The 15,153-nt window shown below is 43.9% G+C and overlaps 1 protein-coding gene across 6 annotated transcripts in view; it reads left to right on the plus strand.

Annotated features, from left to right (window-relative positions):
* The window catches only part of ITSN1 (intersectin 1), a 1,645,471-nt gene that overhangs the window by 1,556,677 nt on the left and 73,641 nt on the right, over positions 1-15,153 (plus strand). For all 6 annotated transcript variants that reach the window (XM_086935345.1, XM_086935347.1, XM_086935346.1 and 3 more), the window contains one exon: positions 9,752-9,935. In XM_086935345.1, coding sequence (XP_086791471.1) covers positions 9,752-9,935 — 184 coding nt within the window. The remainder of the gene's footprint in view (positions 1-9,751; positions 9,936-15,153) is intronic.

Here is a 15,153-nt window from a genome sequence, read left to right on the forward strand (position 1 = left end):
TCACCCCCTTACCCACGGAAAATGGAGCCGTCAATAGCACGTTCTTGCCATATCTTACACTAGCAAAGGTATCTTCGTGGAGATGTTTAAACTGAAAGCATAGATAGGGTGGAACTCCCATAGCCAGCAAAATACTCCACAGCTGGTTACGGTCCACCATATCAAATTCTGATTTCAGGTCCACGACGGTAAGATATCAGCTCCCTCCTTCAAAAACTACATGCTTCCAGTAAATTAGCTGGAGACTAAATAACTGATCTATAGTAGAAGTTTTGGCCCTAAAACCTGCTTGCAATGGGGTCAGATTATCATGGTCTCGAATCCATTCCTGCAATCTTTCTAGTAACACCCTTGCGTAGATTTTTTGAGATACATCGATTAGGCTAATTGGTCTATAATTGCCCGGTTCCATGGGGGACCCCTTTTTATAAATGGGGATATTCTCGGCCCCTGCCCACGTGCTAGGAGCCTGAACGCCCTGAAGGATTGCGTTAAAAAGTAATTGATAATAGGGAATCCACACTGCCTGTTCATTTTTATACAGGTCTCCTGGAATCCTATCTAATCCTGGTGCTTTATTCAGTTGGAGCTTACCTAAAGCTAGTTTGACCTCAGCCGAGGTGCAAGGTGGTATGCTCCACGAGGGATCAGAGTTTTGGAGACAAACCGGCGACTCACTTGGTTCAATTGACATAATTGAATATAGTTCCTTAAAATATAGACGCCAGGCTTCCTCAGCAATATTTGTTCAATAGTGGTCTTGCACTCTGACTTCCCTGTATGGACCAAATTCCAAAAGGACCTCACAACTTTTGCATCTAGGGCAATCTTAATAGCCTACCATCTGTCTGCTTCCCATTCTGATTTTGCTTTAAAAACGATTTTCTTAAAATCTAACCTAGCTTCCTTTATACGTAAACAGTCACCCCCCTTGAGCAATGATAACAGAATTCGCTTTGTCACCCTACAACCCTTGCTAAACCAGGGGTTTTCTTTCCCGCGTTGTTTGCACGTGATTGGCCTACTACTATAAAAGTAGTCCCCCAGGGTTACAACCATTTCCTGATGAATTTTCCCCAGGTCGTCACTGAGTCCGGTGTTAAGGTTTTTTCCAGAAACAATGCTTGCCTTTTCTAAGATGGGGATAATACTATTATACATTCTTGACATTGCTTTTGGGGATTGAATAATTGTGGCCCAGCGAATGCGCCTCCCTCCATCGACTACTCTACAATCATACCAAAATCCAGCAAAATGAGCGAAGGATTATGATAACTTTCGGTGCGCTGCTCAACACTAAAATCTGCCACTTTATGCCAAATTTCAAGACTAGTTAAAAAGTAATCAATTGCTGATGCCTGGCCCACCCTCTCAAAGGTTGGGTCCCCTGGATTATCTCTCGGGAATCGCCCATTGCAGGCCCTCAAGGAAAAAGTGAGTGTGAGCGAAGTCGTGTGGAGGACTAGTGGGGTCCACCCCTTTATCGGGTATGTATTTGGTGGTGGAATCCACCAAAATGCATCCTCATCACTGATAATAGGTTTTGTGAAACCACTCAGGGGTTCAAAATGGCAATTGAAGTCCCCATCAATCAAAAAGGACACATCACCTGGGAAGAAATTCAAAAGACTCACCAAGGAATCTAATGTCGGGGATATCCCACCATGCTGAACTAGCCGACAATAGATATTAATGAGTGCCAGTTTTGGTAATTTTCTATGGATCAAAAGAATGCAAATTATGTCGAGAGAGTGGGTATCCACTCTCTTCACCACACATCCAAGGTGTGTTCCCACCCATATACATAGACCCCCCGATGGTCTACCTCTGGGGCTCTTAACAGCAGGCTCACAATATGTCACAAACCCAGCTCTATGAACGGGGCTTAGGGCCTAAGTCTCTTGGAGGAGGCAAATCCCATGCAAGTCGATATAATCTCCCCAGCTCAGCAGATCAAGTTTGGCTGCAAGGCCCGCAATGTTCCAAGACAAAATTTTTAGGTCACTGATGGAACCGTCAACATCGCTCCCTACATTTACCTCGGAGCCTGAACAATCTAATGAACCAGAGAGACTAGTACAGGGGCAGGGAGGAGATACATCTTCAGGGGATAGTGTAGCTTCACTAGGTAGGGTATATACATCCATCATTGTAGCCTGGTTCCCATCATCTGCATCTAGATCAACTATAGGTGTTTTTCCACTATCACTAGACCCTATTACCTCATTGATCAAAGGGACTCGATTCTTCCCCCGGGAAAGCCTCCTGTATTTATAACCCGCTGCCTCTTTGGTAGTGTAACTGTAGGTGTAATGGTGGATGGTAGTCAATCTACCAAGTCTAATACACTGAATCTATTGCTTACAGGGAGACCTAATGGGTTCTGATTTCCACCCACCTCTTCTCTATAACTCTGGCTAACATATTGGACTAGCCACCCCCTATTGTTTCCATAGTAGCCTTGGTTCATACTGACATTGGGAGGAGGATAGAAATAACTTAGGTCCAAGGGCTGGATTGATATTTGAGAATTTTTGGAAAACCCCAAACAAACATGTTCAACCACCCTACTGTCCTTAAAATTAATAACAATGCAATCCCCCTCCACATATTTAGGTCTGCATCTCACCCATTCCACTCTTCTGGCGAATAGGATTTGACATTGTACATTTCTAGGGAGTTGTCTGTTTTTATTCAACCAGTGGATAGATTTGTTTTTTAGTTCGATATAAGACACCAACTGATGAGAAGATCGAGGAGGACCTATGGGACTGGGCAGATGTGCTACGCCGCCTGGCTGATGACGCATAAGCGATAGATGAGGATCGGTCTTTGGAGGCAGGTAGACAGTAGGAGAGGGGGCCCTGGCTGCAATATGAGGCCGCATAGCGCAAACCCCGTGCTGCAAAGGAGAGTAGGGACTGAGGTGGTAAGATAGTGTGCCTTCTCCGTATCACCCTGGTATTGGTTCACTTTCCCTTGGCGAGTGTCAGGTTCTCATGTGCGCATGGGAGAGTTGGCTACTTGATTTTAATCTGTGCTGTATCTTGTCAGCACAAGGTTGGAACTACACATGTCAAGAGCCGAGGAGACGTGGACTGGGCAATAACTGATTAGCAACATATAAAGTTCAGTTGAATAGAAGAGATGGTTCCAGGCATCGGGATGAACTAGGGTGAACTGCTCGCTAGAAGTATAAGTCACCCTCAAGTTGATGCGGGGATACACGGGACATACTGTGCGAATAAACTTTAGATTGCATAGGGGAGACACAGACGTTTTGTAAAAGGTTTGTGCATGGAATTTTAATTTTGCAACTGTGCAGCATTGTATGTGGCCTGACTCTCTGACTGCCCATATGTAGCTGTTGACCGGCAGAACCCAAAGAATCACACTGCCACCCTTCCTCTCCAAACCCACGGACATCAACTGCGGAGTACCCCAAGGATTGTCAGTCAGCCCCACACTCTTCAACATCTACATGGCCCCCCTCGCCATCATCGTCAGACACACCACGGTCTCAGCATAGTATTCTACACTGACAACACCCAACTCATCCTCTCCCTCACCAAGGACCCCATCACCACAACGCTCAACTTCCAGGAAGCGATGAAGGACGTTGCATCATGGATGAGCAATAGCTGCCTGAAGCTCAACTCGGAGAAGACAGAAGTCCTCATCCTCGGACCCTCCCCTCCGCATGGGACAACACCTGGTGGCCCACTGCCCTCTGCACCCATCCCACACCCAAAGACCATGCCAGAAACCTTGGCATCGTCCTCGACTCCTCCCTCTCCATGACTCGACAGGTCAGCGCCGTCGCTTCCAGCTATTTCAACACCCTCCGCATCTTCCAGAAGACCTTCAAATGGATCCCCCCCAGCCCCCCCCCGAGTCAAGGAAGACGGTAACCATGCACTCATAACTAGCTGACTGGAGTACGGAAACACCCTCTACATCGGGATCAACAAGTCTGTCGTCCGCAAACTACAGACCATATAGAACACCATAGCAAGGCTCGTCCTCGGAATGCCCCGACAGGAACACATCACCCAACACCTATGCTACCTCCACTGGCTCCCCGTAGAGAAGAGTCACTCACACACACCTATAAATGCCTCCACAACATCAGACCCCAATACCTCAAAGAGAAAATCTCCTTCCACGTACCCAAGAAAAACCTCCGCTCGGCCGACCTCACCCTCACCAAAACCCAGAACATCCGAAATGCCAGGACAGGATGAAGAACATTCTCCCACATAGCTGCAAAGACCTGGAACGGGCTCCCGGTCGACATCAGACGCGCCCCCACTCCCTGAACATCTTCAGGAAGTCACTCAAGACCTGGCTATTCAACTGATCGGAGCTGCTAAATCCTGCCACTTATTCATCACTGGAATGTAGGCACACCACTGAATAATTATTGGAACACAGAATGACTCATTACTGTCAAGTCAAGTCAAAATGTATGTTTATTATGACCGTAGTCTTTAAACAAAGCAGTGAGCATAACGCAATAAGGGGTGTATACAATAAATACCTATACTTATTTTTTAAAATGTTATTCTTTAAAAGGCAATTCTACATTTCATTTTCAAAAATACAAAGTCCAAACTATAAAATACTAATCACCAGTAAAAAATTACAAATACCTTAAAACATGTTATAAAAGTTAAAAACATCACTGGAATGTAGGCACACCACTGAATAATTATTGGAACACAGAATGACTCATTACTGGAAGCCAGGGGCCCCTGCTTAAGATATGTTGATGATTTGAACTACAAAACAATACACAAATTATTAAATATCTTATTTAATTAACAAACAAATATATCAAAATATCACAATTTTAATTGTATATGAAAAGGTCAGAGCTTTTCAAAATTCAATTAAGGCAACCCATCGTCCATACTATATTCGGTTTGATGCACTTGCACTGTCCCATGAATCAATCTGAGGATTCTAACTTCATTTTTAGCCTCCGTTATCAAATTCTTTCACATTTACAGAACATTTTAAAATTGTCTATTGTGATTCTTTGTTTATATACACTTTATTAATCTGATATTATTTGATTTATAAGCAGTTGTGGACGCATTGAGTAGGCTTTGTGGACCCCCAGGGAGCTTCGGACGGCAGGTTAGGAACCACAGTTGTAGAGTTTACGAAACAATAAGAGACTTTCCAGAGTTAGAGCCTTGACAATGAGGGATCCTCTGGAATGTCTTGTTAAGTAACTTTTTCTAGACCAGAAACTGAGGCTTCTTCATCACAGCGACCTCAGCTTCTATTGCAGGAAGTGGACTGACAGTCGTTTCATACTCATAAGGTACTCAAATGTGAGCCCTTCTTTGGGTTGTGTCAGAGAGGACTCTGACTCATGTTACTGTCTTTTTGGTTTGGGTTCCACGTTTGTAAGGAGAAATAAACTTGCTTCTGATATATTTGGAGAAAGTTGCATTTATTCAGCGATGCACTGGACAGACTGCTCCTTATTTTATTTTTCAACACATAATGTCGGTGACAGATGTTTTTGCACAGGCCTAATTTACATATGGCTAAGTCTTGTGACCTTTAATAGTACATTGCAGATTATAAGCTAACAATCATGCATCAGCTCCTCTCCTACCTTGAGATATCAAAACGCATACAAACTGGAGGATCCTTTTGTGTAAGAGATCACATAGTACTATGGTATGTAACCTTTCATATTCTGTTAATGCCCTAGGTAAGGTGAGCTGATCCCTTTATTTAATGAATCCTACTCTCAGAGCCAAACCGTAGATAATGTGTAGATATGGAAGTAATTTCTTTAAATTTATGAATGGTGAGACCATGAATTCTATTTCATCTGCTGCATTGTGATGAATCCTAAATATTGCTCTTTTAGGAGTCGTTTGCAGCCTTTATAGAAAGAGAACTTTAAACAGCATGTGAATTCTGCCTCCATGAAATGAAATGAAATTTTAATTTGTAACGCGCACTACTACCCGAAGCTGTTTAGGCACTGGTGCTCTAACAGGGAGAGAAGAAGGAAAGGTAAAAGAACTGAGAATAGTAAAAGAGCTAAAATCAGGAAAGATTACTTATTAAAAAAGCCAGATTTATAGGGTTTTACGGAAAGTGAGAAGATCGGACTTTTTCTTAAGATCTGGCGCCATGAAATTCCCAAGCCTGGCTGGGCCAGCCACAAAACGTCTGTCACCCCAGGTGACTGTTTTGGCTTTGAGAATCACAAGGTTAAATGCCGAAAGAGACCGCAGATGTCAGTTGGGGACATACCAAAGAAATCTATGTTTAAAGTATTCAGGTCCAAAGCCATCCAGCGCCTTGAAGGCTATACATAGGGACTTGTATTCAATCCATTTTTACAGGAAGCCATTGCAACAAAGGCATGGCATGAGATACTGACTGATGTTTTGGAATGGCAAGCAGCAGTTGAGCAGCTGCATTTTGGAGAGCCTTCAGTTTGTTTAGAAATTTTGTCTGGATATTAAAAAAGATTGCACTGCAATAGTCAATTTTTGTCAATATAAGTGCGGAAATTAACACTTTCGGCAGGTCCTGTGGAATAAAAGGCAGGACTATCCTAATAGTTTTTAACATGAGAAAGTAAGACGAAGTGATGGAGTTTACTTGGCCTCAATGAATAGCTTGTAGTCAAAATAATGTTATAGATTGTTTAGCTTGGTAACTGAGGAGGGGAGCCCTCCCATTTCCTGCGGCCACCAATTAGATCAAAAAGAGGTATTCCTCCTGAACAGCAGGACCTCTGTCTTTCCAGAGTTTAACTTGAGACAGTTAGTAGTATCCATTTTCACACATACAGTCATGGAATCTGAAATCTGTGTCCTCTGGGTTGCTGGCCAGTGATACCATCATTTGTGTGTCATCGGCATATGACACAGCTGTGAAAGCATAAGACGTTATAAGGTGGGCCAATAGGAGTTACATATAGTTTAAAAAGGGTCGGGCTCAGAGAGGACCCCTGTAGGACCTCGCAAGGAAGAGAAATGTAGGTAGACTTGAAGCAATTATGCTCCATGAACTGCTCTCTATCTGAGAGAAAAGATTTAAGGAGCATAAGTGCCTTGCCCTTTATACCCCAGACGAAGAGATGCTCAATAAGAAGACTGTGGTTGACCGTGTCGAACGCTGGAGAGAGTTCTATTAAAATCACAGCGGCCTTTCCACCCTTCATGGGAAGCCACTCAATGTGCAGGATTTTGGTGGTAAGTTTGAAGATCATTCTAAAATTGTCAGGGTGAACCTTTTTGAAACCATTATAATGTTTAGCACAACAAGTCTGTATTATAAAATGAAACTCTAAAATGCTCTTGCAGGGTTGGCTTAAAAAAAAGTGATATTACTTTTTTTCCAGTTTCACCTCAAACTAAATCTTTTTCTTAACATCTCTAGATATAACATTTCAAAACTGCCAACTCACATGAATGAGAGGAAATTCCATCTACTTAGGTGTCACAGAAAATCTACACTTGCAGTTGTGAAGAATGAAAAAACATATAGGGCCTGATTTAGATTTCAAAAGACACACAGTTGATGGACGGAATACAGAACAAATCAAAACATTCACCCCCAGTCAAGAGATCTGGGTTAAATCCATCATTCTTTTGCTCACCATGCCATCCCAGTTTAGACCTGGCCATATGCAAATCAGTCTTGACCCTGTGCCTCATGGGAACAGTCCAGCCCGAACTGCCAAGCCAGGTCCTCCCTGGACTGGAAACAAGAACCCTCGGACCGGTTTCGGGGTTTCACCCCTCTTCAGCCAGGATAGATTGATTCCAGTGGCACTTTGAGCCCAGGACCCACATCTGGGCATACCTAGCGCACTTAGGGCGAGAAAGCAAAAGATACACAATTGATAGACAGAATGCAGAACAAATCAAAATATTCACCCCCAGTCAAGAGATCTGGGTTAAAACCATCATTCTTTTGCTCACCATGCCACCCCAGTTTAGACCTGGCCATATGCAAATCAGTCTTGACCCTTTGCCTTATGGAAATAGTCCAGCCCGAACTGCCAAGCCAGGTCCTCCCTAAACTGGAAACCAGCATCCTAGGACCGGTTTCGGGGTTTCACCCCTCTTCTGCCAGGATAGCTTGATTCCAGTGGCACAGTGAGCCCAGGACCCACATCTGGGCATACCTGGCACACTTAGACTGAGAAAGCAAAAGACACACAATTGATTGACGGAATGCAGAACAAATCAAAACATTCACCCCCAGTCTGCATTCTGTCCATCAATTATTCTTTTTGCATTTGTCACCCCGAGTGGGACGGGTATGCTCAGACGTGAGTCCCGTGCTCTCCACGCAACTGGAGTCAAGCTATCCTGGCTGATGAGGGCTGAAATCCCGAAACCGGTCCTTGGATGCTTGTTTCCAGTCCAGGGAGGACCTGGCCTGGCAGTTCGGGCTGGACTGTTCCCAGTGGGGGCAGGGTCAAGACTGATTTGTATATGGCAGGGTCCAAACTGGAATGGTGAGCAAAAAAACAATGGATTTAGGCCCAGATCTCTGTACTGGGGTGAATGTATGACATTGTTCTGCATTCTGTCCATCAATTCTTTTTTCTGATTTAGATATCGGCGGACAGGTTGCTCCATCACAACGGTGAAGGATATCCCATCCGGCAAAACATAAATCCCATAGGATATTATGGGATTTATAGTTCATTGGATGGGATATCCATTACCATTGTGACAAAGTAACCAATCCGCCGAAATCTAAATCAGGCCCTTTGTTTTCTGTGAGAAACATATTGTCTCATATGCTTGAAAAACTGTCTATCTTAATTGCAACACATGTATGATATCAGGCAGTTTACATAATTCTAACAAGTTTCTGGAACACTACTTTGTCTTCTATGGTGTCTCATGGCTCTGAAGCTAGAATGAACACTATCCTGCTTGACTGCCAGTGCCCCTCCATCACCACATTTGATGTGAGAAAAGATTCCCTAGCTCCAGAACCTTGTGACATCATACTATGCGTGTGATAGTAAGCTGTTTGCCTGTACCAGACCTTACCAGGGTCCTATGAGACTTACTGAATAGTTCAAGGGAGAATTGGTAGTTGGGCATTGATTTCTTTTTACCCCATAGTGATTATGGAAAATGACTTGAATTGTTACAAAAATATACACAGTTAAAACAAAATCCTTTATGTGTTTGTAAACAAATATCATTAAGCCAGTTACATAACTCAGCTCTGAGGTCAGAGTGTAACCTGTATATAAACGGTTTGAAGGCCGGGTTGGCCAAGGAAATGTGTTATTCCTGCTGAGGTTTATATGTTGAATACCTTTAAATCAGCATAATGCTAGCACTTGTGATACACATGGCAACATAGCTCTACTGCATTATCTACTTTGTCATTATATTGGTATTTTATCTCCTCTTTTTTGTCTGATATTTTTATTTTGTAAGATTGTAATATCAGAAAATAGAAGATCAACATAAAACTGAAAAAAGCACAACAATGTTAAAATTACTTTCTTAAATGTTGTATGAAGATTCATTAAGTTAATGCTGATGATTCTGTAAGCGTTTCTCATACAAAACATTACTGTGTTTCTTTAATACTATGGTTAACATTCACTATTACAAACTAAATTATAAACCTGGTAGTCTTTGTCAAACTAACAAATACACAAGATATCTTCATGTATGGCCAAATTGTCTGTCCTTTGCAGGAGGCCTTAAATCTTTTTCATTTAATGTAGGGCGCTGCGGGTTCGGAAGAAAATGTCCGGTGAGAAGATGCCCGTGAAAATGATCGGTGACATCCTGACGGCCCAGCTCCCCCACATGCAGCCTTACATTCGATTCTGCAGCTGCCAGCTCAACGGGGCGGCGCTCATCCAGCAGAAGACAGATGAAGTGCCGGAGTTCAAGGACTTTGTCAAAGTAGGCTGTTGAAATATGCAAATTAGAACCTCTGTATTAAATTGACCATGTTTAGGTACCAGAGGATTCACGGGCAAAGACCAATGTTTCTCAGCCCAAACTTGCAATCACAGACCTAACCTTCACTTGGTCATTGGCAAACATTATTTGCCTTTTCAAAAACCAGTGATGCGTTGTCTGTTCTTTCTTTTCCCGCCTGTAAAAGTAAATGTGTGATTAGCTCACTTTCTGATAACTTTGAACGTCTAGTTATAGGATCTCCCATCTTGCAAACCTGTACTGTTTACTCACATGTCTACTATGATATTCCTGAATTAACTCACTGTTACTTTTATACTCTCCATTCCACTCTTATGAGGTTAATTACTATCTGAGATCCTATCTTCATAAGAGTAACCTGGCTTATTCAATTGCTTCTAAATTCAAAAAGGTTTCTCATCTCAACATCAGTTTGGAAATTCTTTTACTATTAACTCAGACAATACTCTACACGTTTTTGTGCCAGTTTCATATTTCACTGTTATGTTTTGTGGTTTTAGATGCTGTGTTAAGCCTGTTTCTCAATACCAACAGACCTCAAGGTTGGTTACTGCAGTCCAGAGAATATCCATTGCCCTAGTAGGTCGTGTAAATTGGCTTACTTAGCTCCATCACTTTGTACCTGCAGACATTGCAGATGGACTTGGACTTTTTGAATCCAGCTGGACTCTGTGCAAAGAATACCAAGATTTGGTATTTGGCATTCTCTGGAGTTGTGACTCTACGTTTATTCCATTTATTTACATGGAACAAAACCAGTTGTACGCAATCAGTAAGCCTGATGTACATAGTCACCTAGACAGCTTCCCAAACGTCATCGCTTCCACAAAAGGTATTCTTTCTCCAGGCATCAATACACTCATCTCAAAATCTGTCCAGTTAATTAGTCCAGATTGCAGATAATGTATAAATCCCCTGCTTGGTCATAAGATTCCTTTCTTCTGAAGAAAGTGGCAAAATGTTCTAAGAGAACTCACTGCTGATATTCACAAATAAAACACTGAGTTGCTGCCAGTGGGCCTGAGGATTGCTGCAGAAATTATTTTTTCTACCTATCGCTCCATGACAGTAGAGGCTTCCAACGCTAACCACAGGAAGAAGGCAATTTCTCTAAGAGTGGATTTTTGACAATCAATTTGTTATGGAGAAGCAGGCAAATGCTCTTGTTAGAGTTTGTGCTCTCTACATTCAGATACACGCTAAACTACGACAATTTCTCCATAAAATAATAATTAAACAACTCTAGCCATTAACATTATTGGGGACAGAATGGATTACTGTTTCTCTCTTTTTGTGGTTGCACCCCAGAAGGTTTTGAATCTCTAGAAAATCCAAAATGGTGCTGCAATGGCTATCACCAGGTTAGGCATTGGGAGCAGATTTGTCCAATTCTGTGCAAGTTACATTGGCTTCCTGAAATGGATCGGGTGAGATCTTAGGTCCTGGTCATGAGCCATAGAGCTATCCATCTAACTGGCTTAAGCAATTTGCATTTAGGCTTGAAAATCTATTTACCAAATAGGTTTTGGTAGTTCAGTTGCATTTGAAGACAACAGCGCTAGGCAGCAGGTGCTTGGAGCTGGATGGTGAATGGCTTGTGCCCAGAGAGCTTCATACATAAAAAAATATATATATTACTGTTCTAGTCAGGATGAAGCAAAATTCAAACTCTTTACAACAACCTTATCTCAAACAGTATAACTCTGTTCCCTCCGGCATCACCTTAAGATTCTATGTTTTATCAGTTTGGGCGTAACTTCCAGCAAGGTTTCAGGTACTGAGATCTCATTACATCATATCAGAGAAGTGCTTCCCTACTCCACAGACACCTGCTCCCTGTGCCTTTATAGTTCTTGGTTTGTAGGTGACACTGAACAGCATAACCTTCTGAAATGACTTGAACTTTGTACAGACATCAGCAAGTGTGCACTGTCCTGGTGTACCTCCTTCTTATCCAATCACTTCCATCAAGTCAAACTGGATTGTTTTATATTCAGCTCATCTGGCATCATTGGAAGTGTCCTTGAATGCTCGGCTCTAACCCCAATACTCTTCAACATCAACGTGTATCCACTTGCCAAAATTCTTGACGCCTATGACATGGTCTATCATATGTTTGTGGACAACCCGCAACTCCATTTCAAGACTGATGGCAGGTCTTTCAGCCCTTCTCTTAATTGCCTATCCCATGTTTATACTGAACAGGAGAAGTGGCTATGTTTGAACAGGGATTAAAAATATCTTCCTTTTGGAAATGGTAAAACTCCACCAATTACCCTTAACAGGGGTTCAGTGCTTTACCTCCCCACAGCCCCACTTCCACAACATGTGTCCAAAGCTAATTACGTTGGAGCTCTGTTTGACAGTTTCATACCACATTTAAAAGAGCGGTCTCCATATCTGATTTTCAACATCTTGGTCTGCTCTATGTTGTCTTCCCACTCCTCCACATTCCCAAAACATTGCAATTTTCCTTGACATAGTAATTCCCTATCCTGATTCCTGCAACAGTTTCTACATAGCCTGTCCACTAAGTCAGTTGCAAAACTCCCAAAGGTTCAAAGCCAAACTCTTTTACTAACCATACTAAACTGGACAATTTGGATAAAACCGCTATGACCATATCACATGTGCTCTAAAAGCCCACCCACAGCTCTCAGTAAAAGACCGGGCACATTTTAAAACGGTCTACATAAAGCTCTACATTGCTAGTCCCCTGACCTCTTGTCCCGGCTATTTATTCAGTAGCATCCCAGTAAGACCCAGTCTGTGATCCAAGAACCAGTACTGTTTTCTGGAAGGACCCTACAAACGCAAGGATCATCCTAATGTAACTCACTCATCACATTATAGATAGGAAAATTACTTTCTGAAATTCAGTAATCTTCTCAAAAAACCACCTTTTGTGCTGGACTTCTCTGAGGCTATCCACAATGACTGATAGCCTATTTATGATAGAGCGTGCCAGCCGAAGATCCCTTACCTTAAACTATAAAATCAGACCAGATCTGGAAACTTTTGATGAATAGTACCCCTGCGCACTGGTAGATGGTGTCGTTTGGCTCCGCATGGCGTCGTCCATGTTGTCCAATCCAGAAGAGATGTGTGCGGCAGTGTGTATATAGGTGCCATTCCAAGGTGCTTATGTCAGGTCTTTTTCTATTCATGCCAGTCAGCGCAGATCTGGAGAGAGGAAACCCCAGTCACTTTTTTAATGATCCTTTTCTACCTTTTGTCAAAATGTTTTACAAGACTTGGTCACCTGGTGTGAAGGATGTCCAGCAGAAAGACAGGCGCCGCATGGTTTAAAACCTGTCACCGGCAGATGTTGGTGATGGACCCGCACTTTGTTTGTCTTTGGTGTCTGGAGGAAGATCAAAACGCTAAGACGTGAGGATCGCCACACTATGCATCCTGGGGCACTGAGGGAGCAGTCCCTCAAGCTCCTCGCCACCCAATGTTCTCCAACTCTTTGAAAATCCAGATCTGGGTTGCAAGGAAAGTTCCAAGATTGTTTGTGAAGTCGTATCCGGCGATCGTCCCCCCACCCCAAGTCGTCAGGGAAGTATTACAAAAAAAAGTTGTTGTTGAAGAGGTCTTCGACTTCACTGCGCAAGTCTTTAGATGAGTCTCGGGTTAGTCAGCATTCGAGGCCTAGTGCTGTGGTGGAGCCTCTGCCATGTCCGTCTCTGCACCTCCCTGAATTTCCGGGAGCCGGAGCAACCCCATTCCAATTGAAATATTTTTCCTATGAAATGCACCTCATCTTTGGACTTCTTCACCCCACTGGTGCACCCTCAGGTCCCACGGGTCCGGAGGGGCTTATATGTTCTTCTGCCGGTGGGTTTGCCCCCTGCACCAGTCTGGCCCCAAGGATCCACTCCGGCACCAGCGCAGACACTACCGACAACCAGTGGTGACGCCACCCCTATTATCATTCCTGACTCCGATACGTATCTGGCTGAGCGTCATCCAACGCTAGCTCTGGTGCTGACTGTGGACAGACACCCCATATCGGAGCCAGTGCCTTATTCCTATGACAGGTGTAGATCGGGTGATTAATGGGAGGGGTCTGCGGACCCTTAGATATCAACCATTAGAAGATCCTGAGGACTCCTGGTACAAGGATCTGGTGGATGCCAGTGGACTGGACACCCCACCAGAAATTGGCCTCTCCTCCTACTGTGGCTACGGAGGAGGGTGCAGCATTCGCTATGGTGGTGCGGAGGGCAGCTGAGGTCTTGGACCTTCAGTTGCCCTCAGTGGCAGTCAAGACAAATGTCTTGACAGATTTGCTTCAACTGGGAGTTACCACATCCAAACCACTTCTCCCTTTCAATGAAGCCCTCACAGACGTCCCGCTTGGGACCTGGTTTAAGCCCTGCACAGGGGATCCTGTGTATAGGACAATTGCCCGCCGCCATCGCCCCACCCCAGGGAACCCCAGTCTCCTCACCCAGCACCCCACCTTGGAGAGCTTGATGGTCCAGGCTTCCACCTTCAAAGTCAACCCTGACACATTCCTTACCCCCCCACTGAATAGGGAATCCAAAATACTGGATACCTTTGGGAAGAGGATTTTCTCTTCTGCCAGCCTATCACTGAGTCGATCAACACCTCATGCCTCTTGGGCCGATCCTCTCATACAATCTGGGACTCGGTTGTGCATGTGCTGCCTATGGTCTCGGAGGAAACCTGAGCCATACTCTCTCAAACAATTGCTGACAGGAGAGATGCAGCCAAGTTCGCCATACAATGTGGGCTGGACACAACAGATTTTCTGTGCAGAGTGATTACATTATCAGTGTCCCTTAGGCTCCACACCTGGTTGAGATCCACTGACTTTTCAGGGGAGGTCCAAGCCTCGCTCATGGTCATGCCCTTTGATGGCTACAGTTTGTTTAGAGAGAAGGTGGAGTCAGCGCTGAAGCGCATTAAGGACAGCAGAGTTATGGCCAGGTCCCTGGGCCTTTCCGCTGCCCATTGCCAAACCCCAGTCTGCCTCCTTCCACTTTCAAGGCCAAGGAAGGGGCTTTCTACCAGGTCTGTACCCTCCCAGCCCCTATGGCCAGCAGGTTTCCCAACCTTTTTGCGGCCGAGAATATGGTTCCCATAAACCACGTGAGACAGGTAGCCAGAGGTCGGGCCAGCTCACCAAACCCAAGGTAACCGAAGCCTC

This window comes from Lissotriton vulgaris, chromosome 8 (assembly GCF_964263255.1).
Source record: "Lissotriton vulgaris chromosome 8, aLisVul1.2, whole genome shotgun sequence".
NCBI lineage: Eukaryota > Metazoa > Chordata > Amphibia > Caudata > Salamandridae > Lissotriton > Lissotriton vulgaris.